Below are 27,337 nucleotides of genomic sequence, written 5' to 3'. Positions count from 1 at the left end.
CAAGCTCCAGAGAGTAAGTGTCCACAGCCAAATGGGAGGTCTTGCTAGTATGGTTGGGGTATTAAGTCTCTAATAAATTGCTGCAGTGGCCCTAAGAGATCAGGAACCACTTGTTTTATTGCAGAGAGGAGGAAGGTGGAGAGGATTGCATGATAACTGATATTCAACTTGGCCATGATCAGTTGTGGTAAAATTGTTTTTACTAACTAACATCAAATCTGATGGTTTCTTGGGGCTCTACAACAGCACCCCACCAATTCCCCTTCACACACTCACTAAGCAGGAAAAGGTCTCAAACAGGGATGCGTTCATTACATCCTGAGGGGACAAATAAGAACCAAATGGAAGTAGAATATACCCTAATTACCCCTGGTGTCTACAGTCCTCCTCAGCCCCCATACACCACTATTTCCAAGAGCTCTTCAATGGATTAAGTTCTTAAAACACATATAGACTTCATGACCACATGGAGAACCCTCTGTTTTGATGTTTGCAAGCAGGCCCAGAGGAAGTCATTTAGACAGGTGAGAAACAAGGCAGAGATTTCCACTAGCAGAGCAGCCCTACGTGTGGGCCTCATTAGAGCCCAGCGGAACGCAGTAACAGGCAGCAGGTTGGGTGAAGGGACTCTGGTGCCAGGGCAGACTCCATCCCAATGGGGCAGAGAGCAGAGTCTGTGCCAATCTGAGGGCACCAATGGGGCCATTCAGTCAGCGACCCCAGCTTCTTAGAAATGGCCAGCAAATGACCCGACCCGCTAGCTGGGGCTTGCGGGCAGAGGCCCTGGGTGCGTTTGCAGCAGGGGGTGAGCTCTGCTCCAGGGCAGGATTCGCCTCAGGTGGGAGGCGGTCACTGGGAGGGGACTCTCTTGGAAGAGGTGGGAGCTCAGTGGAAGTGGCTGCTAAGGCGGGTAGCGGGGAGGGGCCTCTTCTGAGGAGGGCAGTTTGGGGGAGCAGTTGAAAGGGGTCGGGGTAAGGGGTCACGGGGAGGAGCCTCTCGGATCTGCTGGGGGTCACGGGGAGGAGCCTCTTTTGGGGGGGAAACACCAGAACGGTGCACTGGGGAGGGGACAGGACCTGCTCCTTCCCCCCACCCCGTTTGCCGTTTAATTACGAGCTGCCCGGCCCGGCCGCTAGCCCCGGTGTGTGGGGGTGGCGGGGAGTTCCCTCCGCGGCACCCGCGTTCCCGTACCTCGCGCACAGCCCGCCGGCCGCCATCTTCGTTCCCCTCTCACGTGACCCGTTATCCGCCGTACCGGCCGGCGCCAGCATCACGTGACGGGGACCCGCTCTTCCCTCGCCCCCCCCCCCCATCATGTGACAGACACGGGCAGCAAGATGGCGCCGTCCAGTGAGGTGAGTTAGTGAGGGAGATGCCATGGACGGGTGGAGCGGGGTGTATAGCGAGAACCCCAACAAGGGTCCCCTATAGAGTTATAGAGGGGCCAAGGGAAGTGTAGCGTGGAGGTGGCTATAGGGGGCGCTGCTGTACGCAGATGCGCAGGAGCCGAGATGGCCGCTGTAGGGTCGTGGAGGTGCCAAGCCCAGGGTAACATAGGGCTAGTGTGGAGTGAGATGGGCGCCAGGTGCGCTGAGGGCTCCGTGGGAGGAGCGCGCTGTGGGGGAGCGTGTCTGCTACAGCGGCGGGCTGGGGGTGTTGTTTTATACAAGGGCCCATGTGGGGTGTGAAGCTGAACACGAGGAGTATAGCGGGGAGGTGAGCCTGTTACGGTGCAAGCTCCTGAAGGGGAGAGGGTCGCTTTGTCTCTCCTGCTGCACCGAGTCTTCTCCCTGACCCGTGGTTTGCTACTCACTTGTATTTTAATTCGGGTGAGCAGCTCGAGTTCAACCCCAAACTCCCTTGTAGGCTTGAACTCGACCTGCTTCCCCAGGCGAAAATCCGATATAGATCTCGAAAACGGGGCAAGGACCTGTCAGTAGGAGAGGGCAGGGAAACCCTTATATGGAAACCAGAGGCGGAGGAACAGTTATTGGTCAACATGGTGCCTTCACTGCTATTTGAACCGAAGGTAGTTAGCGAACCCGAGTAAAGAACACCCCTCTTCTTGCGGGGAAGATGACGTCACCCTGGTGAAGCCCTGTATAATCCAGTGAGAAAAGACATACTGTGGACTTTCAACAGATGGGAAAGCTGAGTCTTGGGAGCTGAGTAATTTAATACAGTGATACTTTGTTTTATACCAGGTGTCTGCACCTTCCAGGAGGAGTGGATTTTTTATGCTGTTAGTCGCTTCACTAAACACATAAAATACACTTCTGTCTTCCATAGTGTCTTCAGTATAGTGTCCCAAAATACCATAGTGGGAGTTGAATAACAAAGTAGAAAGTGGAGAGAGAAAGAAATTAGGTAGGATAGCTAAGAATGAAATTGTTTTCTATTTTAGCTGAGATGTGAAGTCAGATGAATATCAGACGTGGAGAGAGAAATTAAATCTGCTCTAGCTGTCAGGAACTGTAAAGGAGAAGTTGTGCAACTAAATGAAAGAACAGGAGGTTTGTACTAACTGAAACAAATATAAAGAGGCAGGACCCATGAGGCAAATAGGGAAAAGTCCATGGAGGGCTTTAAAACAACAAGTAGATCCTGATATGAACAAATAGCATATGAAGATGTTTGAGTATGAGAATAACATGGTCTGTTCCCTATGTAAGCAAGTGGGACTCCACTTCTGGAGTTCAAAGAGCTCATATCTGGAGAGATCATAGAGAAAGGAATGGCATACAGTTGAGGCAAGAGGAGATAATGATAAAATAGCCCTCATTACACACCTACAGGTCAGTAGTTTTCAAATTATGCTGTAGCTGCATTAAAGTAGCAGATATATGTAAATTCATACTTGGGATTTCAGCCTTCTCAAGATGCTTTCACCATCAGAACTGGTTACTTTCCCATTTGGGTATGGTAGGTAGGTGTCATTGCTGTTGGTGGCTGGAGCTCTTAAATGTCCATGTTGGCCAATAACTGTTCCTCCGCCTCTGGTTTGCATATAAGGGTTTCCCTGCCCTCTCCTACTGATGGGTCCTTGCCCCGTTTTCTATATCTAGAAACAGACAGAAGTGGGCTGCTCAAAGCCAGTATTGGCCCTGTGTGAGGCAGAATTGTCACAGATTACTTGTCCTAACTATATGAAATTAATTTTCCTCCCATTGTTTCAAAACTGAAAAATTATTTGTTGGATTGGGGAAAAAATACATTTAGTTTGGCTTGGCTGTATAGCAACAATAAAAATGTATTGGTTGCCAAAAATTAAATTAATATTCAGTCCCTGTCAATATAAATTCCAAAAACCTCTGGAGAAAATTCAGACAAGGATTATTAAATTTATAATACTAAGAACAAAATTCTGCATAAACCCACTCTGAAAGGGAGGATTGTCAGTCATCATCACTCCCATAACCACATTGGTCATTGGGGCACCATCATTGATGAGCAATCAACCAATTGTCTCCACCCATGATGATTGTGTGTCAGTGCTTGAGTCTCCGCAAAGTCCATTCCTGTCCGCTCTTTTATGTTGTCAATCCATCTCTTCTTCTGTCTACCTCTTCTTTTCTTCCCCTGTACTGTCCCATGGAGGATGATCTTGGATAGGCCAGATGATCTTGTTACATGGCCATACCACTTCAGTTTGTGCTTCTTCACAGTTGTCAGGAGGTCTTCATATGACCAGGGGCGGCTCTACGAATTCCGCCGCCCCAAGCAGGGCGGCGCGCTGCGCCGCTCGCGCTGCCGGGCGCCAGTCCCGCGCCTCCGCGGGACCTCCCGCAGACGTGCCGCTGGTCCCGCGCCTACGGTGGAGCTTCCGCAGGCATGCCTGCGGGAGGTCCATACGAGCTGCGGGACCAGCGCACCCGCCGCAGTCATGCCTGCAGGAGGTCCGGTCGTCCCGCGGCTCCGTTGGACCTCCCGCAGGCATGACTGCGGAAGGTCCACCGGACCCGCCTGCCGCCCTCCAGTTAAAATGCCGCCCCACACGCGCGCTTGGTGCGCTGGGGTCTGGAGCCGGCCCTGCATATGACTCAGCACATTGGGTGATGTCACAGACTTCTTCATTAGTGACGTGGTCGAAGTAGGATATGCCTAGGATTTACGGAAGTATCTCATCTCTACTACCTGTATTTTCCATTCAAGTCCTGCTGTAAGGGTCCATGTCTCCCACGCATACAGAAAAATGGAGATGACCAGTGCGTGCAGCAGTTTCAGTTTGGATTCCAGGGAGATGTTCTTGTTCCTCCAAATTGGCTTTAGCTTTGCCACTGTTGCTGTTGTTTGCAAAGTTCTTGCCAGAATTTCTGCCTTTGATCCTTCATCAGTGATGATTGCCCCCAGATACTTGAACTGTTTCACTGTCTCCAGCCCTTATCCACTGACAGTGATACGTGAGCTGATCCCATCACATTTGTTTGTCATCAGCTTGGTAGTATTTCGTTTGTGACCCAAGGTTTTGTCTTCTTTCGGTGTTTTCCAAGGATGCCCATTGCTGCTTCATTCATTACAGCATTGAAATTGTTGGTCATTGATTGTCAATACCAAATGTAATATATTATTGGATGGCTCAATTGGGATCACTTTCAGCCTGGTACCATGGTGACACCCATAAATACTAGATGAAAATCAGATGGAAAAACAGGATTGTAAATATAAATTTAGTGCGTTGATTTTTTTGTTACCTAAAAGATTTAAATTAACACAAGAGAAACAATCCAAGTGTCATAATTACACTTCACATATGGAATTTGATACAGAAAAGAAGAAGCTCCTTTCCCCTCCCTGCTTAAACTCATCAGAAACAATCTAGAGTTTCAACTCAGGTTATCTAATCCAATGTGTAATATATGGGAGTGAAAAGGTCAACCCTTGGGCAGCTATTCCATAATACAAATATGGAAATTAATACCATCAAAGAACTCAAGAGGAATATTAATAGATCAGTCTTGACTTATTTGCAGCCATTATAGCATATCCCATGCAGGAAGCCCATTTTAGGAAACTGTTAAAGAGGGAGAAACATGAATTACAGGAAAAGGCCACTTTAAAGGGCCTGATCTTCACATGTTATAACAAAATGTTACTGATGTATCTAGGAGATAAGGCTACCTTTATGGAAAAATGGGAGAAGGATCTAAAAACAGATATTCCTTTGGAACAGTAGAAATAGAAAAGCAAAAACCTCAACTACTTGATGTAACCACTAAGGAAAACTATTACAAAATATTTTTTTCAATGGTACCTCACTCCATTTAAGCTCAAGAAAATATATATGTAAAAGTCAAATGCTGGAAAGAATGTGAAGGAGTAGGAACCTTTCTGCATGGATGGTAGGAATGCCCTAAAATAATGGTATTTTGGAGGAAAGTAGCATATAGAATTTTCAAAATAACTAAAATTAGGCTACCCACAGAACTTATAGTGATTCTGTTAGGTTACAGTCCAAAGGAGGCTATTGAGTCAGGAAAGGCCCTATTGAGAACACATTTGCTACTAACAGTCAAATGCATGATCGCTAGTTCCTGAAAAAGGACAGATCTCCTAACACTAGTGACATGGAGAAATAAAGTATTGGAAATCCTTTCACTGCCAAAAAATGACAGAAAGCCTTATATAAGTAGATTTTATAATGTGTGGTTACCATGTTTGGAATCTGAACAGACTTAAACACAGAGAAAGATATTAGCCCAACACAAATGGGTCTTTTAAAGGCACAACTGCAGGTTATGGATAAGATTTGTTAATGCTTGGATGAAAAAATCATGTATGTTGTTAATGACAAAATAATTTTTGTTTATTAATAATGGCACAGATCTGTGCAGAAGAGACTGAGGGCTTGGCCACACTTACAAATTTGCAGCGCTGCAGCAGGGTGTGAAAACACACCCTCTCCAGCGCTGCAAATTGCGGCGCTGCAAAGCGCCAGTGTGGTCAAAGCCCCAGCGCTGGAAGCACGCTGTCCGTTATTCCCCACAGGGAGGTGGAGTACGGACAGCGCTGGGAGAGCTCTCTCCCAGCGCTGGCACTTTGACTACACTTAGCGCTTCAAAGCGCTGCCGCGGCAGCGCTTTGAAGCGCTAAGTGTAGCCACAGCCTGACTAGCTAAGGCTGTGAAATGGGAAAGGAAAGCTAGGAAAGGTTCCCTTTCAGCAATTGGGAAAGAGGCTGAGGCAATGTGTAGGGAGAGGATGAGCTGGATAGGAGCAAATGCCTCACCTCAGAATTGTAATGATGCGTAAACCACTCCTTAAGTACCTAAATGTAAATTTACTCAGACTGACTTGGGAGAATATATGAACTGTATCTCTAGAACATTTTCTAAAGTAAAATAGAACACTGTGGCCAGTTTTCAGGTTGAGTCTGAGCTGTGTTTTTAGGGTACATGCAAGCTGTTCCTCTGTAACAAATGTGGCCCAGCAGTTCTTCTCTTAGAAACAAACAAACAACTTAATACAAAGGTACAGTGGACACTGTGAAGTCCTTTTGTAGACAGAAATATGTTGTATGTGGTTCCTAGCTACCACTAGAATTGCCAAGTTCCAAAAAACAGTGGAATCTGTCCAGTTTAGACCCATGTGACCACTTCTTTTTCTTTCTGTCTTTGATGTTTTCTCTGGTACTCATATAATGTAAGCCTTATTGCTTATTTGAGAGAACAAACAGTGGGGTAAAGAAGGTGATGCAATAAGTAAAGCAGTCAGTCATAAAACTAATAGCAGATGAAAGGAGAGACACTCTGAGGCAAAGGTGAACAGATGTACATTAAGCTAAGTGGAAGTTTGCACAATAGTCTGGAGTATTTAATGTCTTGTTCTATCACAGAGGCTTTTTCCTCCAAAGTTTTGTGTTTTCTGCATTTGTTTAGAATCTTTTGCTAATATTTATAACTGAATAGAAAGTATCAGCTTGGACAGAAATTCCAAGTTATTTAGTACTACTAAAGAACTCTAATTAACCAGGAGAGAAAGGCCAGATGGGTTAAAATGCTGGAGAATTGCTATTTTAAAGGCACACTATAGATTTGTCACATTTATGTCTGAATAATTTTACTTACCAAAATTAGAAATAACCCCTAAGATTACTATAACTTGAAAGATTTTGGAGAAAGAAAATACTCTCTCCCCTCAGTTTGTTTATATTATATATATGACAGTGGTCAGTTTTCCCTTTTACACAGCAACACTGGAGAGAAAATATTTTTAAAAATAGGACAATGTTACTGTAAATCCACAGCAAATCAGAAGAAAGGAGTTAGAGGCAAGGGGAAGACCTGAAACGACCTTTAACTCTTTTTATTTTAATTGAGCAGTTTTCAAGTTGACAGTGTCAATTCCTTTTTTAAAAACACATGAGTAGCCATTCTACATCATTTTGCTTCTGATTTGTTTGTTTTGTGTTTCAGTTAATTTGTACCCTGTTTTGTTTTTCTTATTTTTTTGTTTTTTTAATTGGTATGTTTTAAAAGATCAAATGTTGCTTATGGTAAAACAGTATTTTCAGTTCTATCAATAAAATGATTGCCTATGTAACATGCATATTTTCATCTCTTTAATATTTATTTTATATAGCACCATGGCATGTGGGTGCATTAATTTCACTTCATTCTGTAACAAACTCATCACCAAGCTCTTCTGTCTTTAACTTACAGAGATGTCCAAGTGCCCTTTCCAGTGCAGTTCTTGTGAGTGCTGCTATTTAGTACTTGCATACGCTCCTTGCAGAATATAAAGCATTCCTTCTATACTTTCAGGAGAGAGAGGAAAAATCTGGCACTGCAATAGAAGTATTTAGTATTTGCATGTGAATAAAAGTACTGTGAGATTTGGCTATGGCGTTGCAAGCTGAGTTTTCTGATTTTTGAAAGCAGTAGAAAATGCTGGTTGACTTATTTCCATCTTCATTTTATTTTTCTCATGACAGGAATCAAAGCTTTCAACTGAGCTTCAAAAAATAAATAATGAGGAGGCCTTGGGTATTCTAGTAGTCTCTTTAATTTTATTATTTTGTTTGTTTTTATAGGCGTTGCAGTAGGATGAAAGTGAACTTTTACTAATGGACCAAGGACTGTATTGAAAATTTTGGAATCTGACAGTTGTAAAGATTCTGAAATCACAGGATGCCGCTGACTGGAACCATGTTAAACAAACCAGTGCTTTTGGAATCCCTGATTGTGTTCATCATTGTGTTGTGTGTGCACACAGTAGTTTGGGACCGGTATTCCTGGTGTGTTATTGCTCTTGCTATTCAGGCTTTTTATGTCCAATTTAAATGGGACCGTCTACTCCGACTGGGTGCGGCCGTATTCCAGTTTCGGACGACAGCTAACAGTGGCCTACTACCAGCTAGTATGGTCATCCCACTCCTGGGGATTGTGATGAAGGAGAGATGCAAGGCTGCTGGCATTGTGTACTTTGAACGTTTTGGCATAGTTGTGGCCTCCACAGGCATGGTGCTAGCCCTCTTCCTATCTGTAATAGCAGTTGGCATCACAAGGCCTGTGCCAACTAACACCTGCATACTTTCAGGCATTGCTGGCAGTATAATCCTCTATACCATGAAGTATTCTTTAACTGTTTCTGAAGTGATAGAGGTTCTGGAAGTGCTGCTTATTTTTGTCTACCTCAGTATGATCTTGCTCTATCTGTTGCCTCGATGTTTTACTCCTGGGGAAGCATTACTAGTCCTTGGCGGTATAAGTTTCATCCTCAAACAGCTCATTAAACGCTCACTGAACGTGATAGAGGGCAGAGGGGATCCTGTAGACTTCGTCCTTCTAGTGGCAGTGGCTGGGGTGGTCCTTCTTGGAATTTTCTTCACTGCTCTCTTCTTCTTCATGGATTCAGGAACCTGGACATCCTCCATGTTTTTCCACATGATGACAGCAGTGCTGGGACTGGGGGTCCTCATGCCTTGGCTTTACCATCTGATTCGAAGGAATCCCTTGGTCTGGCTGCTCCAGTTTCTGGTTCAGACACAGACAAGAGTTTACCTCCTTGTGTACTGGACCCTGTTGGCTGCCTCTGCATGCATGGTGGTTCTTTACCAGAATTCCAAGAGATCATCTGAATCTAAAAAGCACCAAGCTTCAACCATAACCAGAAAATACTTCCATTTCATCGTGGTGGCTACTTACATCCCTGGCCTAATTTATGACCACCAGCTTCTCTACATTGCTGCAGTGCTGTGTCTGGTAGTGTTTATCCTTTTAGAGTACATACGATACTTCAGGATCAAGCCATTTGGCCAAACACTCAGGCACTTGCTCACTCTCTTCTTGGATGAACGAGATAGTGGACCTCTGATCTTGACTCACATTTACCTACTTGTTGGGATGTCCCTTCCAGTGTGGTTGTTCCCCAGGCCTTGTGCTCCGAAAGGTACCCTGCCTGGGGCAGGAGCATTGGTTCCCTACTCTGGGGTACTGGCAGTAGGGGTGGGAGACACAATAGCCTCAATTTTTGGCAGTACAATAGGGGAAATCAAATGGCCGGGGACAAAGAAGACGTTTGAAGGGACAATGACTGCCATCTTTGCTCAGATCATTGCTGTGGCTCTTATTCTGATCTTTGATGGCAGAGTGAACCTGAACACCAGCTATGCCTGGATTTTGGGGTCCATCAGCTTAGTTTCCCTTTTGGAAGCCTACACTACCCAAATAGACAATCTGCTCTTACCTCTCTACCTCCAGATACTACTCATGGCTTAGAGACATTGCCAGGAACAGAGACTTTCTTTCTAGCTAGGGGTGATAATGAGCCATGCATCCCTGTTGAGAGCTCAGTTGAGCCAGTTTGGTATGAAATGCTATATTTGGTATAGCGGGTAGAACAGCTAATGACAGAAAGGAAATAGTTCTTCAACTCTTAATTTACAATAAAAGTAAAGGCTTCTGTTTGTTTTTTGTTTATTATTTAATAGCTAAAGCAGCACTAACTGTTGCATCCTCTCAGAGGAGTAACAGGAAACCATCCACATGATACTGTGATTCGTATAGCTGGTGATGCTGAATTAGATATACAGTCATAGTGATTTTGTTTCCAGGTCTCTTCTGGATGCACTGAAGCAGAAGGGGTGAGAAAGATGAGTTCACTAGAAGGGAAAAGACGGGGTCATTACATTTTCCTGGTTTTGCTACCTTAGAAGTTTGAAATAGACACGGTTCACCAGATGTATGTAGTGGTGTTGAAGCCATATTGGTCCCAGGATGTTAGAGAGACAAGGTGAGTGAGGTAATATCATTTATTGGGCCAACTTCTGTTGGTGAGAGAGACAAGCTTTCGAGCTACACAGAGCTCTTCTTCTGGTGACCTCAACAAGAGCTCCTCGTAGCTCCAAAGCTTGTCTCTCTCACCAACAGAAGTTGGTCCAATAAATATTACCTCACCCACCTTGTCTCTCTGTTCACCAGCACAGGCTCCTACAAAGCTTGTGCACTGTATTAGTTTGCCACCGGGTTGGGTCCTGGCATCTTATATTATTGCCCATGTGAATTCTGCCTCTTTCAATAAAAGCATGCTGTTGCAGTGAGGGTGTGCACCACCTGCACCATAGCATCAAGTTGTATGAAGACTGCCACGTCATCTCTCATTTCCTGTTGCAAAATTAGAAGACCTCTGCCAACTAGACTGAAAACAGCACTAATGCTTATTCTGTTTAAAACAATTTCAAATACAGAGAATGTCAAACTTAGTTTATTGGAGGAGCCTGGATAGATAGGCTTGCAGAGTGAAAACAATAGCCTTTGGGGCTAAAATTTTGATTTACTTGCCAGTTCTCTGGAATAAACAAAGTTCTGCCTTTTTCATGCTCTCGATCTCTTGAAATTACATTGAACAAAACTTGCTTTATATGTGATTTAAAAAAAAAAAAGCTACATTAAAAAATTAATCTCCATTGAAGAGAGTCCCATTTCCAGATACAATTTAAAGAGAGATTAGGTTAAAACTCATTTAAAATCCTTTCCTGTATTACTTGTAACACATTAGATTATTAAAACAAAATATTTTAACAATCCAGTGTGCTTCTCTGCTACTCATACAGTTTGATTTACTTCTTGCATTTCTATCAGCTTGAACAAAAAAAATCACTGAAGTCAGTTTCACAGCTGTTTATAGTAAGTAATGTTCTGGTTTTCATAAATGTACTAGTACAGGCTGCAGTGTTTTATTTGTAAATCATTAGGAGGGTTGAGGAGGTACATTTAAATCTGGACAAATGGTTTTCATTAAAAATCATCCATGACAGTATTTCTATTAAAATGTAAATTGAGGAGCAAAGCTACCTGCTGCTGCCCCTTTAATTAGGATCATAACTCAGTACAATCGAAACAATTCACTGTTTATAGCCAAAAAACCTTTCCATTTCTGTATATTTAATCCTTTGAAACATTTCTACTTCTAGGAATCCTCTCTCATTAGCATGCAAAACTTCCATTAGGACCAGATTAAAATGATTTGTATCCTGCCTCTTCCACTCTCCCATGGAGTACCTGGTAGGGTATTTGCTTGCAAGAATTCTTGTCCAGGGAAGTTGATTCTGGTCCCTACTACAGCATCTTTATGACATTTCTGCTATGTAAAGGGGCCACAGCGGTTCCCTGGGGCACAACCCCAGCCCTAGGGCAACATAGGGGCAAACTAGGCAGCTTAGCACCATCCTGTGCAGCCCCAAGTTTGGGACTGGGAGTGCATTGGTGTTAGCAGGAGGACTGGCCAGAGAGTACTGTGTGCTCTGGTTATTCTCTGCAGCAGAGTCAGACCACCTCCAACCATTCTGGATTGCACTGGCCCCTGGAACAACCGAAAGAGTATCACACTTGCCCACCCTCCTCCAACCCTCTTGGCCTTCTCTTTCTGGGCCCTGGCTCCTGAGACACACGTTACAGAATCTCTCTTAGGACTTTAAGAACGGTTAGAAAATGACTGTGATTAACAGAGCAATAGGCTGTGAGGCACTGCTCCAAGGAAACAGCCCTGGAGAGATGGATGGTGCAAGAGTACAGTGACCCTTAGCAACAGTGAATCCAACATGCTGCACAGCTTAGTAATTCTCACATTCTTGCGAGACCGACTGAGTAGGACATTGTCTACATCTGTCTTCAAATCACATTGAGCAGAGCACAGAAGGGAAAGGTGAGATGAACCAACTTTCTTACCAGGAAAATGCTACTTTAAAAAAAATTTAATTAGAAAGGTGGGGTCTTTTTCCCACAAGAACTAAGAAAAAGCCTTAGCTACCACCCATCTGGTGTTCTGTACTTGGTAACAGAGCATTCAGGTGGAAGGTTGATATAACACTAAAGCCATAAAACAAAGCACCAGAACTGAAGGTTACTCTGTCCCCTGCTTATTGACATCAAAACAAGGTCTGAAAAAGGTAGGAAAGATCAGACTCTTGTTTCTAATAGAAGTCTTGGTGAATCTGAGCACGATTACCACTGTCATCCCTACCCAGCCTATTCATTCCTGCTACTGCAGTGATTTCAAATACATAAAAAAATCCTGTTTGACCTACAGAACCTGTTTTAGCTGCTCAGTTTAAAACTGGCACTCTTGTTCCACCCAGCAAAGTCCCAGCCATTACTTAAGAGCAGTTTTTACCATAAATAAACTCAAGAATTTAATCTATTTCTTCATTGCAATGGGTGTTTGAGACAAATACCAGAGGTAGGCATCATGCTTAGAAAAAATAATGTAGCAATAATGCTTGGAGCTGTGTGTTGCAGAAATCTATTTCTAACCTGCTTTAATCTGATACAGAGCCTGAGACAACAGGATGTCTTGGGTCATTCAGTCCATTCCTCCTGGAACAATGCAAAATCATCTGCACTATTTTGTTTTCATCTAGTCTATGAACATCATTGAGAGTGTCTGTTCTGTTGGCAGCTTATTCTATTCAAGTGACCTCTTAGAAACTATCTCAAGTTCTTCTGTGTATTTTCCCAAGTATATTAAATATCAGTCCAGAGATGTATATATTTTGCATAGAGACCCCATATAGTCAGGTACAGCTGTCTTTTTTTTTTTTTTTTTAAGGTAGATAGCTTTCACCAACTGGAAATGGTAATGCTAGTGCTATTTAAAATAAGCAAAACATCTAGTTTACATTTAAGATAAAGGCTTAAAATTAATTTCTAGAGATGACTTTAAAACTTTTAAATCAAGTTGAAATGCTGAAGATACTGCTGGGCTGTATGCATTAATTTTAGCAATAAAACCCTTGATGTTAAGGGTTTAAACTGATCCACAATATATGCTCTTGCAATTTCTCTGAACACAAAATTCACCCATGGAGACTAAATTATTAATAAAATGTACTATTGCTACTCAATCTTTTTTCCTGTTTTTGTTATATTTGCATATATGTTTCTAGAGCTCCTGCTGCTACATAATCCCATTTATAATGTTGCCACCAGTTTTATCCACATTCCAATCCCCCCTTCCTCTAGTCTGCACGTTGCTTCTATTGTCTCAATGTTTGATAGCTCAGCTTTAAAACATAAAACTGATATTACGCATTCAAAGGATAATAAATAGGAGGGAATATTGTTTAGAGGGTAGAGCATGAGAATCAGGACTCCAGGGTTTTGTTCCCAAGTCTGCTGTGTGATCTGGGGTAAGTCACTTAAAGCTAAATAGTGAAGCCCTTGTACATGTTAGTGAGCACTTACTCAAGTAATTGGGACTGCTCCCATGAGTAAGGGCTCCACAATCAGACCTACTCCTGCTTTGTGCCTCAGTTTACCCATCTGTAAAACTAGGATAATACCTCCAAGAGGTGTTGTAAAGATTCATTATTTAGTGTCTGTAAAGCATTCAGATCTGTGGTGGGAAAGTACTGGATAAGTGTGAAGTATTATTGTTCCCTGTCACAGTGAATTCAATAACTATGAAGTAAATTACTTGAGCATCCCTGTAATAAGCTATGAAATTGGCTTTTGTGGGTATGTCAATTATATAATATACGGTGACGTGAAAATTTATGAAGCATATTTCCAGTCTTGTGTATGGATACTTCAGAGTAGCTGTTCTCTCTGTATATATTAAAAAAAATACATAACTCCATCCTTCGTTATTTGTTATAAAATATATTCCACCAGAACTGAAACTGAAGAAAAGTCCTCTCTCTCTTCATTTAGTAACTCTTCATAGATTTGCTAAAAAAAAGCTAGTTTGACTATTCAGTGAAAGTACTAGAAGGGTACGTAGGAACATAAAATAGACTCTGTCACTTTGTTTAAATTAGTTTTATTTAGAATATTCAGATTGATGTAATGCAGCCCATATATGATGCTCCCTAGAAGAGTTACAGTGTTATGTGCTCTTTGCTAGCATCTGTTATGCATGCTGGGAGTTAAAGGCATAATCACTGTATGTCTTTACCCTTATGTATTGTCGTCTAACACTTTTTGGAGGTTTCAGGACTGTCATCTTCAAACAAGAGAAATGTGTTTGTGTTATTTTTATTCTTGATATTCCAGCTTCAATATGCATCAAAAGTTACTCAGTTCTCCTTGAAAATGTATGCAGTAAAGGTTTACAAGTCTAGGGATTGTCTTATCTCCTCACATACCACTCCCCAGTAACTCTTACTTAGCATTTTAAAAGGAAAAATAAGAAATGTAGGCTCCCTGCTTTGATCTGCCCATTCTAGACTTCTCTTTTAATCCATTGCAATTGCACCAGGGTAGGTTTTAACTTGTTTGTAGTACAACAAAACCCTTCTGCATAACCTCCAAAAGACTCTGTAAACATGAGGGTAATACAACAGAAATGGAATAAACATAATAGAAATTTTCTTGACTTGGGTTGTACAAGGGGAAAATACTGAGATTTTGAGTATCCTGAAAAGGAGGTGCCTCTCAGTGGGTCCCAAAGTTAAGGTACAATGGTCTCTTACTAGTCAGTTCATATGACTAAAGAGATTTACCCATCAAAAGTGGTTTTTAGGTGACTGTTCTCACTATGAGTAGTGTACACATAGCACAGATGCTCTGAGTAAAGCCAGCGCTGGATGGGCGTGGGTGAAGATTCTTCTGTCATGCACACAGGCTGAAGCTACTCCTTCTGTGCAGAGGACAAATGAATATTGGGAAATGAAAGCGGGCAGTGAAGTTGTATCTGAAGAGAACAGCAGCAGGTGGCTTTGAAAGGTGAATGGAATCTACTCACTAATCAACCATTTGACTCCAATGGCCAACATTAGCTTCAGGTGTAGAGAGGTGGAAAAGGCAATTCAGGAGTTGGCTGAAGCCTGAGAAGAGAAGAGAAAACACTTAAGTAAAAAGAGAATTCCAGAATCAGCCCCAGGTCTACCTGACACACGATCAGTTCTAACTTGGGTACCACTGATGCAGAAATGAACAGTTCTGAGGGGAAGACTTTAACAGGCACTTCCTCAGATTCAATCCAGTATGTCCAATCTCTTGCTACACGAGGAAACTCTACAAAACTTTTAACATCCCTAAGCAGAGATTCACATCTTGGTTTTCCACCTGCATTCATCACCTTTTACTGTAAGAAGTCATTACCTCTTTCCCCAGTGCATTTAATTACTTTCTTCTAATCTAACTCTGTACCCAGAGGGTGCTTCAGACATAGGTTGCAAACTTCTGTAAGGAGAATGGGTTTTGTGATCAAAACACAGGACCAGAATGTGTGGTCTATTCCCAGCTGTGCTACAGATATCATGTATGACCCTAAGTCATTTAACCTCTGTCAGATGTATGCATTTTAATGCTTTCATCAGTATACTCGTTACAAAAGCTTCAGTTTAGGCTGGGAGGATCATATTCTTCATTGTTTATGCTGCTTTCTTAAAAGGGATTGTTCTCCCAGGCCGGCCTCCAGGAGATCCTTGCCTGTCATTCTGCAACTCTATTACTGAGGGAAGACTTGCACAAAGAGACAGTCTCTGTATGTGGCAGGAATCAAGCTGATCCTGTTCTGTGGCAGTAGGGAATTCCACAGTCACTACAGATATTAGTATTTATCCTCCCTGAAGGGGTGTTATGAGCTTAATGAATGGTTGTAAGGCCCTCTGCTGCACCTTTGCTGGAGGACCTTACAGCGCTGTTATTATATGGTTAGCAGAAAAACAACCCTTGGCTACAGAGGCCAGGGAAATTGTCCTGGGAGACTGCTATTGACACTGGAGTGCAAAGCTGCAGCTAGCACAGTTCTGTAGGTGTCACACAAAAATGGGGTGATAAGAGCTGGGGTTGTTGGGTGGGGGAAAAAAAGCTTCTTAAATGGTTACAGCTTTAAAAAGACTCCAGTTTCCAGCAGTTTTTTTGCTACTGAAGGATCTCTATATACCAGTTCTCTTTGCTCCAGCTGGTGTCTTTGGCCTCCATCAGATGGAAAGTGTACACATGGCGGGACAACTCTGAGCTGTTCAACTCACTCTTGTGGACAACTTCTCCATGGATGAGAATGAGGCCACCTGTTTGAAATAAACACACACCTGTCTTTCCTTTGGAACATCTCTTTCCTCTGTACCATACAAGAGGAGCTGTTGCTGTCTTTGAAAGGTTTGTCATGATAACGAGACAAAAGTCAAACTTGGGAAATACAGCCCATTGATTCCTATGCTAAGAATTTGGGAACGCTCCAGGAATGTACTGTACTTTTGCTTTGGTTCTATGCGATCAATTTCTTTCATTGTGGACTCTTCACATAACCCTTTGGCAGCAGCCGGGGTATCAGGGCTGCACTGGCAATACATCATTGCATTCCCTCTGGGCCTGTGGTTTAAAACTGAACATGTGTCACTGCATCTCTCTCTCTTGCATTTTCACTGGTTCTACAGATGAATCTTTACCTTTGCAGATGGGCACAGGAATAAACTGGCTATCTTGATAAGTCTGCTCAGAGCCGACGAACTGTGTGCATGGTATGGTTCCTGGCGGGGCTCGGACCATTCTCCGTGTGATGCCATCTGCAATCCCACAGTAGACAAAACTTTTTTTAAAAAACTTAATGAATCATTTAACTGGGCAGTAAATAAACCTCTATGTTAAGATTCAATTTTAGACTAATTAATCAAATAACAAAAGCTTGATCAAGTTTAATAATCAAAGATTAATCAGCACAGTACAAAAAGGAAAGAGTTAATACTTTACCAGTCTGGAAATCATGCTTTGCAGAAAGGACATCTTTGCTCTGTTCCAAAGCATTAACTCACTCCTTATATTTCTACCCCATTTCCCATGCACAAGAAACTCTCTAAATGCCTTTATTTCATGACAAACCCTACTTTTCCTTTCCTATGCATTTTGCACCTACTGTCCAAGGTTTTTGGGCACCTGCACCTAATTAGTTTAACAATCTTGCATCAATTATAATAGTTGCTTATTACTTTAACAAAGCTGAGCATATTTGCCAAGAATAAAAGCGTACACACAGCTTTTTATATATATTTTAGTACAGAGCTTTCTGGGAGGGCTTGTTCAGTTAGCAGATCCTATAAAATGTGTAATATCGACTAACTACTGTTAGCCACCAATACTTTTTGGTTAACCTCTGCAATCATAGCCGCTGCACTGACTGGAAAACTTAAACCCCTCATTACATTAGTGCTACCCTTAACTGCAAAAACATGCGGTGCTTTCTGAGCAGAGTCCTCCACTTACGCAAAACGCATCTTTGGCATCGTTCTCCTTTCTGTAACAGTACAGATGTTTAACTGCAGCTACAGAGCCATAAGCTGAGTTTAGGCACAAATTGTGATTACAACAATGTGCAAAGCTTTATGATTTCTCAGGGAAGAATGTCTTTTGCTTCATTTTGTTTTTAATTTATTTATTTTTGAGAGACCTGAGGATCGTACCTGTTTTAAGGCACATTAAAGTTTGAGATTAAATGGATAAACAGTGCCTCTGGAGCTAACTAGTTCCCATGCTAGACATATACAAAGTGTAAAATGTGCACCAATAGTTAGAAGCCCATGGCAACTTCCATCTGTCGAGAAAGAGAGAATACACCAATTGTATTTTGATTTGGCCTAACCTATGTGTTGTAAGTCCACTGGTTGCTCTCTGATCTCTTGGACGCTATCCAGTTCATTCTTGTTTTCAAAGTTTGCGTTCATTTTGCATGTTTGCTGAATTTTAGACGAGTGTTGGAGGGCGGAGGGGAGGCGGGTAAGTGCAAGGTTTTTATTCTTCCTCCCCTTACACAGAGCAAGCTGGGGTAGTAATATTCTTAGTCTTGTTCCAGGACAACCGAAAAGGTTAATGGGTATATATCCTGAAGGGATCTGTGTTTAAAGCTGGGGGGTGGGTGATGGGGGTGTCAATATAAATACAGTGCAGCATCAAAGTTTTATTAAAGAAATAAAAATGAGCAAAGTGGTTTCACTGTGCTTATCCCTAACCTGAAGGAACCTGGAGAAACTGCTCCTTCCAGCCCAGGTCAGGGTGGAGAAGCATTTTCAAGGCTGCTGTAGGAAGCTCTGGAATGAAATAAGGGTCTGTAGCACTGCAAAGAAGACTCTTTGGAAGGATCAAAGAGTAGTTGTGAAGGGCTCAAATCTTGTTGAACAAGGAAGGGTCAGATACTTGCTGAAGGAAGTTACTCAGTAATACTAAATTGAAAGGGTTTCAGGAACACCAGCAGTGGATCCTAATATTGCAAGGTCTGGATTTAATAAGTAAAAATTCAATAAGATTGTAGGTACCACTATCTCTGTACTTTAAGCAGATTGTATGGGTATAGTACAGCATTAAACTTGGGCATTTGGTGTCAGAGTCAGAAATAATGTCAAGTTTTGATTTCCAGGAATGTTTTTGGATTAAAATCACAAATCCTTGGTCTAGTGACCAGCAGCAAAGGAAATGAGTCATTTGAGCCAGCCTGCTAAAAGTGGGATTAGAAATTTGGCCCCTAAAAGTACAAAGGGAATGATGTTGCTTTAAACAAAGTTTCCCTAAAGTATGACGGTGTCTCCACTAGCTGGATGCGGCCATGTAACCACTGTATGATTCAGAGGACACAGTACAATCTGTGCTACTTTCCACCCGTAACCGGGAGACAAGGGTGCATTTCAGTGTATGGCAGAATAATATGAATCTTACTGGTGTGAGAGCCAGGGATGAACCATAGACAGCTGTTCTCCTGTGTGGCGTTCTCCAGAGCTATCCAGAGGCCCAGAACCCTGCCCAGCGGCTCTGTGTACAGAAATGTGGCATCCTGGTGTGGTCTCACTGAAACCAACAGACACCTGGTTACCTTACATTTTAAAGACTGTTGAATTAAGAGTAATGGAAGGTCTATGGGGCTTTTCTGCCTTTCCTTTCTCTGCCCTCTTGTGACTGCAGTATGAATCCTCCTAGAAGTGACAACAGAGAGTATGCATGCTCCTGACAGCGCTGGTTTCCATTTCAGCCAAGTCACAGGGATGCAGAAGTTCACTGGCTGTGTGCATACTACTACCACCAGCCTCCACAGACAGACAGACAAACATCATCCCCTGGAAAATCTCACCTCTGTAGAGGTGGGGGTGGGTGAGTATATCTATTGATAGTGTGTGGGGAGAGACTGATACTGTCCCCTTCCCAATAAGTTCTCAGCTCATGTCCCATTTATTCTAGGGGGATACAGCAAGGATAACTTATTCCAAGTCACATTTGAGGTGTATGGGAATAACTTTTGGTTTACAGCAATCCCTGAAAGACAAGGAAACTTGACATACAGTTAGGAAATTCCCCCAATCACTTGTTCTTTCCCATCTCCCTGACATCTTACTACTTTGGGAATCTCAAGCGTGTTGCGAGAATCGGCCCCCGCTGCAATCATAACACATGGGACTGGGTCACCCTTCAACCTATTGTGGATATAAATTAGCTCTTTGCTTGCCCATACAGAAATAGAAAGGAACCCTGGGTGAGATTTTCACACCCCATTCCCAGTAATTTCTAACGGGAACTGGGCATCCAAACCTTTAGGCAGCTTTGAAAAATCTCACTGAGTGACCAGTTTGTGCCACGGCCACCTCTCCTGTTACTTGAATTCCCTTCCTCCAAACCTTGGTATTGGTACATAATATCTGCAGCCTAGTACAGGCGTAGTATGAATTTTACCTTCACCACCAATGCCAGGTTGCTGGAAGAGGAAAAATAGAAAGAAGAGGAGAACATTAAATTGGAAAATATTAAAATGGCTTCTTTCATGAGTAAATAGGAGATTGGAGTTACTGTACCTTAAAGATATACATACTCTGGACAACCACGGGTTTCTGAAGGGCCAGTTTTCTTCCCAACTCCTGTGGAACATCCCAAAGTAATAACACTTCAGTTCTCTGGTCAGAATTTAGCAAATGCTTGCTGAGAATTTTTATAAATCCTTTAATGAGGAGAGGGCTCATCCTTCTGAGCATACAGTTTTGAAACTAAACGATTACATAGTTGAGTTCTTTCAAGTGACTTAAGCTACTGCTCACCTGCACTTTGGAGGAGTGAGTGATTTGCTTGAAGATGGGATCATAAGCATGCAAAGCTGAGGGAAAGAAGTTGTCACTTAGTGAAAATTCTATAACTCCTTTCCAGAAGGGACCCTTTAAACTCTGAGGAAACACAATTACGTGTATTACATTCTGAAGGGGAAGACTGCAGTCTGTCAGGCTCAAACTGCATCCCTTTCAGGAATCAGTTTAGTGTGCACAGTGCCCATCATCATGTCTGCCCCGTTCCTTTTGCTAAAAGGTCTGGGTAAGGCAAATTCCTTTTGTTTCAAGCTTTTTTTATGGATTGTAAATTAGGCAAAATATTTCATCAGATGGAGATAACACATAAGTGCTGTTGTCATTTGCAAATCATATAATGAATTTCTTTAGCGGACAAACATATCAGTCTCCTTTATGACAAACTGCGGCTATATGAAAATAATGGTCTATAACCAAAAAATAGGTTGGAAGAGATTTCTGGGGTATGTTTTGAAGGAAAACCAAATAGATTATACAGCGCTGCAGATACTAAGAGCTTAGATATTAGGATGGGGAGCATTATACACAACCCTAAGATAGATAAATACTACTAAGGGGTTGCACAATTCGTTGCGTCTATAGGCTGAACTCAGTGCACGGTCCAGGCATCTCTCCATTCCACCTGCAAGTTCCTTGTGTGATGCTCACCCGTCCCCTTCTATTTCAGGCCCTCCCTGCAACACCCCTCCAGTTTCCCTCCTGCCAGGGTTTCTGAGTGGCCCCCATTTCCCTCCTCCTCCCATACTAGGGTCCTCCATTCTCCCCGCATGCCATCGGTTATTTTTGCAACACCATTCCCACTTATACCATGCCAGTGGCTCTGGGCTTCCCCTCCACACCAGGGACTCCCAATCTCCCACACGAGGGGTTGTATGCCCCCCACTCCTCCTCCCACCCATGGCAGGGGCTGTGAGCCTTCTATCTCCCCTTCCTTTCATACAAGGATCCCCCAATTTTCCCTCCAGCAGTGGTTCTGTGAGCCCAGGATCCCCCATTATTCCTCCCATGCCAGGCACTGTGTTCTTGCCCCCTTTTCCCGCCACACATTATTATTTGTCTGGGAGAGAAGTCTGTCAGGTTGCCAGCATGTTGAACTATAGGGAGAATGGGTACAGTGACAGATGGAACAGACTTGTTATAGCAGAAGGCATGAGTGGGTGCCAACAATCCATTGTTTGATCTATAGACAATATCAGAAGTGCTTGAAGTTGTAATTATGCTAAAGAGATGGCAGGCGCTCCATGTATGCATTTTCCCTTGGAAACTTTGGAATTGATCAGTTGTTGCATTCAAAAGTTGTCACAGTACAGACAGACAAAAATGCCATCAAGGTGAGCATTGGGCCTCTAAAGCTCAGTCAATTATCTGACCATGTCCTTCAGAGTACTACAGTTCTTGGAGTTTGAATACAGCATGATGAGAAAATTATGTAGAGATGAAACATGGGGCATCAAATTTTTATCATATGTAAAATTAAGAACTGGGAGCACAAATTCAGTGCTCTTTGAATGCCTTAACTTGCCCTAGAGTTTTTAACTTGGAAGCAAATGCTTTGGATTCAGGATCACTCTTAAAGAGGATAGAATTTGCTGTTCAGTCAGTTTACTCAACCCAGCAGAGACTGCTACAGAGCAAGAAAGCGACTAGACAGAAAATAAGTGAATAAATTGCAGAAGAATAGGTCAAAATGAATCCTCCTCTTGGAATTGCAGTTAGCATCCTCCTCACTCAGGCCTATCTGTGTTTTCCGTTTCCTCTTGAAGGAGCACTTGCAGTACAGCAGAGGACAAAGAGAGGGTGGGAAGAGTTGTTTATTTTTTGTTTTGTTTTTTAGGGACATTGTTTTCCCTATAGATACTGCAGGACTGTGAGATCAGATACTGGATTTTCAAGTTTTCATGGAGAAAGGTCTAGGCAAGGTTCCTGCGTTTGTGAGATAAAAATGCTGAACCCTGTTATGTTTTCTCTAGGTATTGTTTTAAATCAAAAGGGATACAGCTAGTTCTTTAGCAGCTGGAAGAGGGGAAATAGGACACATTGGAAACCTGTAAGATTGAGAAGCTGCTGGCAATGTCACAGTGAAGAATCCCAGCTTGCTGAGCGCTAGCAGTGTGCTCAGAACAGAGAAGATAATCTGTCCTAAGGATCTTAACAATCTAGACTGGACAAAGACAGTACAGTTCAAACAGTCTGTTGCATGAGAGATACACAAGTTTGAACTTCAGCCAATATAGGTCAATGATCCTTTTAAAAAACTATAAAAGCCTTGTGGAACAAGTGGCTTTTGAAAAGAGATTTAAATGGGAAATGAGAAGCCTTTTGGCAAAGGACAGGGAGGTTTCCTAGCATGGGGTAACACAGAAGGGAGCACAAATACGAGAGTGGAAGGATTCAAAGGGGGCACAGGAAGAAGCAAACTGATATGTGGGCAGAGTGAAGCTGGGCAGAGGCTTAGAGTTAAATCTGAGAAACTTGAACCTGATGCTGGTGAGGGAAAGAGACAGAGCAAGGTTGCAAAGAAGGGATTTGTGGGCCACAATGGGAGGAGAGGAGGATTTTTGCAATAATGTTCAGTGGACTGGGGCATGACAAAAGCAATAGAACAGAGAGGAGGAGGCTGTAGTCAAGGCAAGAGAATTTAAATCTATGTGTCTTGTTTTAATACAACGGGCAGAGTCCATGTTTAGCTAAAACATTAACTCAGGAGAGCAGTTTCTTTGTAATGTGCTGGCATTATTCACAATAGCCAAGTCTGAAGGAATGCTTAGTTCTGGAAAATACACCCCATATTTTCTCTCCAAAAGCATCACAGCTCATACATACCATGGCCAATCTTGTTTATAGATTTCTCCTTTGGAACAAGAAAGTCACCTAAGAAACCAAGTGCTGAATTAAAGAGGATGCAACAAAACAAAGAGTAAACAACAGCGCCTAGAACTCCCCTCTCTCCCAAGTAGTCATTCAGCCACCTTATCCCTTTAAGAAAGTTCCTGGATCACTAGCAGATTGCTTACATTTCTTCCCATCCACCCCAAGCCCATTACAGCCGATGGTAGGTAACTTTTACCTTTTTCATCAAAAACTCGTTTCTCAAAGAAGAATCTGATCTTGTCTCCACTGGTTAGAAAATAATCTGCACTGCCCTGTCGGAGACAAGAGAGACTCAGCAATGGTAATAACCTAGAGAGTATATCTCGGTGAACACTTCCAGCAAGGAGCTAGTACTTTCCTGCATCTTCTCCCCATCAAGAGAGCAGGAAGAATAAAGTAGAATAAAGACATCAGTAGTTCACACAGAAGCTTTGGACTGTGCTAAACTTCTTGGGCTCTAGCTTGCCCTTTGCAGACACCCCATATCGGGTGAACAGAAGGGTTTTGGTTTGTGAGAAGTGTTGATGTGACAGCCCTGGAGACTGAGATATTCCTTATCCATGGAACCAGTATAGTATAGGTAGTAACAATAGAGGCTCTCACACATTCAGCCCTTTTCTGCAGGGACTCTTCACGTTTAGTCTCTGTGACCCATTCCTCTCTTGGCTTTTCCTGAGATCACCAACAAAATGTTGCCCAAGGCAGTATAGAGAGTGCTTGTCAGAGGCAAGATGGCACTTCAGCAGCATGTAGCTCTCAGCCTCCTGCTCAGACATGCCTCCTTGCAAGAACAAAACCCTTTTTCCTGAACTGCCTAGTGTTACAAACTAGCCCTTTGCTAACCACCTCAGGAGTAATTTGTGATTTAGATTGCCCCTTCTCGCCTCTGTCTGAAGCACCTTTCTGTACCTGTGCCTTGAGCTGTTCCTCTTCGCTGGTGGAGAACTCTGTACGGCAGTGGGGTGGCACATCCATCTTGGCTATAATCTTATGTATTTGCTCCCTCATGGCATCACATTCTTCTGTGGTGAAAAACTCTTCCAAAACAAGGAAACCATCTTCATGGAACTAGAAGAGAGCACTAGAGTTCAGATGGGGACATAGTGGCTGGCATTCTATGGTACACTTAAGAGACAGCAGTTACATTCAATAAAGGTGCACCTCCTGGCTGTCAGTGGTCTTCAGTTTGGTGTAATGCCCTTTTCTTGGGCTCTACATCCAGATGCTAGATCAGACTTACATCCGTGGAGATCTTCTCTGCTAGTGGAAATGCAGTAAAGCAAAGTGCATTTTTCATACACTGTACTTTGCATCATAGACCTCTTTTAACGTGCATCTAATAATCTGCATTATTGCCTGACCCTCCAATCCCACACCAACCAGCCTTTCTCATTATACAAGTTTGTTACGGATTCATTTTAATAATTTCCTTAATGAGTAATGTTTGTATTCTCACTTCTTTAAAAAGGGAAATTTCTACTGGAAAAAAAAATCAGTAAGAGATTCACAGGCTGTGGTTAGGGAGAAAGAGATTACAACTCCTACATGCAGCAGGCTCTAGGAACCAAATGAAATATGCATTTGTTACTGTCCTCATGGCTTACAATTCTCTTCCCCAAAGGAGGACATTAAGTAACTGCTAAACACAAACTTTACCAAAATGAACAATGCAATTTTGTTCTGTTTCAGGATTAGAACAAGATTACTGAGAGGTTGGAAAAAGTACTTGTTCTAAACTTAACTGAGAATGTGTGCTGATTTCTCAGGGGTGATTGATCAATCCCTTATGAAAATTAAATTAGCTCTCTGGACATTGCAGACTTGAACCGTTGCCTCTTTATAAAAAAAAAAGTGCTCAGATAATACAGTATACAAAATGAAGTAGACTAATAACGTGTTCCCAAAGCAAATTTTGCTAAACACAAGTACTGGTTAACTGGACAGGAATGTGGGTTAGTGAGATCTGTTCCTTTCTCACAAGTACAGCACTATCAGCCTGTATCTCTCACTCACACTCAACTCGCTGGATGCAGTAGTTCATTGCTCTCCTCCCTTACCTGTTGGATCTGTTCTTCGGTTACAAACGCCATTGCAGATTCAGCCTCACAGTGATTACGTCAGTAAACTGTAATTCCTCCAGAGCCCTGCACAGCTAACTCCCCCTAGCTGTGCCGGGCTCTGGAGGAATTACAGTTTACTGACCTAATCACTGTGAGGCTGAATCTGCAATGGCGTTTGTACTGAAGAACAGATCCAACAGGTAAGGGAGGAGAGCAATGAACTACTGCATCCAGCGAGTTGAGTGATCCTTTCAACACCATGTGATCAAGAATGAACCTGGGAATCAGATTGCTATCGAAGCAATCAGGGATTTCCCTCTCTCTCTTGTTTAGATTCAGTTCTTTGCCCAGATCTGCTCCTTTTAATTGAAATCAATATTTGCTGAGGTGACATAGCCATGTTGGTCCCAGGATACGAGAGAGAAGGTGGGTGAAGTAATATCTTTTATTGGACCAACTTCTGTTGGTGAACAAGACAAGCTTCTTCAGGCCTGAAGAAGAGCTCTGAGAAAGGCTATGTCTGTACTAGAGACCTTACAGCGGCACAGGTGTACCGATGAAGCTGCACCGCTGTAAGATCTGTGTGCCATCTATGCAGACATGAGAGAAGAGCTCTCCCTTTGACATAATTAAAGCCCCCCCCAAGCGAGAGGCGGTAGCTATATGCTGACATAGCTCTGTGCACACTGCCGTTTATGCTGCTGAAACTTATGTCACTCAGAGGGGCAGGTTTTATACACCCCTGAACAACATAAGTTTTGCCAACATAAGTGGTAGTGTAGACATGGCCTTTCAAGTCTCTTTCACCAACAGAAGTTGGCCTACTAAAAGATATTACCTCACCCGTTTTGTCTCATTGAACTCAAGGGAAATTAGGAGCCTAAATACCTGTGTGGATCCGGGCTTTTGTGCAGCTCAGAAATAAGGCATGTACAAAAAGTTTGTCCTTCAATGGGGGTGGGCGAGCATAAGATTTAATGAGAAACTCAGTTCAACTCTTAGTTCCAGGGAGAATCACAAAGCTTTAATGATTCAAACAGAAACTACTGCGGTTGGGAGGTGACAAATGCAGATTCAGTTCTAGGTGCAACGCACATTGATGGGGAATGGGATGAGGAGAACTAAAGTCCCCTGAAGAGCTGGATAGTGGATTTAAATGAGTAGAAATCCAAGCCCTCAGAAGAATTTTCTTTCCTCCTAGTGTAGTGCACATAGCACGAAAATGCACTTAGGCAGTGAAGTTCAACACTACAAAGCCTAAACTGAGGGGCTAATGCTGAGGGGCTGTTACTGAAGATTCAGCAGGCTTCTTGGTGGACAAATGTGGCATCTTCATTCACAGCTGCTCTTTGGCTGTTTTAGTTTCAGTTGCTTGATGCACAGCCCTTCGGTGCCAGCTGTATAGGAGTAGTCATTTTAGGCAGGCCACAGAGGCTGAAACAAAGTGTGAGAGAAAAATTAACTACTGAGATATGAGACCCAGTATGGGCACTCACCATCAGCGCATCCTTCACTATGTAATGGGTGTCCTTGGGGTGCAGAAGGGGGGGGGGATCTTAAGCCTTTTATCTAGAGAAAAATACATTTGACTCTTCTAGAAAACTTTCAAGACTTTTACTGAAAGAATCTGTAACACCCCTCTCAAAGCAATGCTTGCAGCACCATATAATAAAGGTGAACTAGAAAATGAGGGATTGTGAAAAGCTTTTAGGAAGATGGACCTTTGCCTTCAATTTCCCCCCCCCCCCCCCGTTCTTAAAAGACTGTCTTAAAGGGACATTTCAATATGAATGTTTTAAAACGAATTTAGAAGGGAAGTACTTTCTGATAGAGGAGGCCTTTAAGGAATATATGCCTTTTTAAAATTCCTTTTAAAAAGAATGCAGGGAGAGGGGTTAGTTTTTATTTTCTTCCCT

The 27,337-nt window shown here is 42.7% G+C and overlaps 3 protein-coding genes across 11 annotated transcripts in view; 1 reads left to right on the top strand and 2 right to left on the bottom strand.

Annotated features, from left to right (window-relative positions):
* Positions 1-1,270, bottom strand: part of NUP188 (nucleoporin 188) — a 50,695-nt gene extending 49,425 nt beyond the window's left edge. For both annotated transcript variants that reach the window (XM_039506825.1, XM_039506827.1), the window contains exon 1: positions 1,192-1,270. In XM_039506825.1, coding sequence (XP_039362759.1) covers positions 1,192-1,217 — 26 coding nt within the window. In that variant the 5' untranslated portion in view covers positions 1,218-1,270. The remainder of the gene's footprint in view (positions 1-1,191) is intronic.
* DOLK (dolichol kinase) lies at positions 501-10,576 on the top strand. Of its 4 annotated transcripts, XM_039506845.1 has the most exons (3): positions 1,089-1,355; positions 2,405-2,513; positions 8,029-10,576. In XM_039506845.1, exon 3 carries the CDS (start codon positions 8,126-8,128, stop codon positions 9,713-9,715), a length of 1,590 nt encoding a protein of 529 aa, XP_039362779.1. In that variant the 5' UTR covers positions 1,089-1,355; positions 2,405-2,513; positions 8,029-8,125; the 3' UTR covers positions 9,716-10,576. The 4 variants fall into 4 exon arrangements, with proteins under 4 accessions (XP_039362780.1, XP_039362779.1, XP_039362778.1 ...); XM_039506846.1 differs by lacking the exons at positions 1,089-1,355; positions 2,405-2,513 and adding an exon at positions 501-524; XM_039506844.1 differs by lacking the exon at positions 2,405-2,513.
* On the bottom strand, positions 9,920-25,518 carry PHYHD1 (phytanoyl-CoA dioxygenase domain containing 1). Of its 5 annotated transcripts, XM_039506856.1 has the most exons (12): positions 25,419-25,518; positions 24,271-24,429; positions 23,558-23,633; positions 23,314-23,361; positions 20,449-20,504; positions 20,209-20,271; positions 20,090-20,111; positions 19,085-19,213; positions 16,831-16,947; positions 16,326-16,452; positions 15,180-15,261; positions 10,022-10,098 (listed from the first exon to the last, which is right to left on the bottom strand). In XM_039506856.1, the coding sequence occupies exons 1-11, from the start codon at positions 25,449-25,451 to the stop codon at positions 15,216-15,218; spliced, it is 876 nt and encodes a 291-aa protein (XP_039362790.1). In that variant the 5' UTR covers positions 25,452-25,518; the 3' UTR covers positions 10,022-10,098; positions 15,180-15,215. The 5 variants fall into 5 exon arrangements, with proteins under 5 accessions (XP_039362788.1, XP_039362791.1, XP_039362790.1 ...); XM_039506854.1 differs by lacking the exon at positions 16,326-16,452 and having other exon boundaries at positions 9,920-10,098; XM_039506857.1 differs by lacking the exon at positions 16,326-16,452 and having other exon boundaries at positions 9,920-10,098; positions 25,375-25,469.
* Positions 25,519-27,337: the final 1,819 nt, after the last annotated feature.

The sequence above is a fragment of the Mauremys reevesii genome, linkage group 19 (genome assembly GCF_016161935.1).
Source record: "Mauremys reevesii isolate NIE-2019 linkage group 19, ASM1616193v1, whole genome shotgun sequence".
In the NCBI taxonomy this organism is placed as follows: domain Eukaryota; kingdom Metazoa; phylum Chordata; order Testudines; family Geoemydidae; genus Mauremys; species Mauremys reevesii.
This window is presented reverse-complemented; position numbering and strand designations above follow the sequence as displayed.

Coding starts and splice junctions, on each gene's coding strand:
- DOLK (XM_039506846.1), top strand. CDS start 8,126: ATGCCGCTGACTGGAACCATGTTAAACAAACCAGTGCTTTTGGAATCC.
- PHYHD1 (XM_039506854.1), bottom strand. CDS start 25,451: ATGGCGTTTGTAACCGAAGAACAGATCCAACAG. Junction 24,430..25,418: donor CCGAAGAACAGATCCAACAG/GTAAGGGAGGAG, acceptor GCTCTCTTCTAG/TTCCATGAAGATGGTTTCCT. Junction 20,505..23,313: donor TATAAACAAGATTGGCCATG/GTATGTATGAGC, acceptor TCTTTCCCTCAG/CTTTGCATGCTTATGATCCC.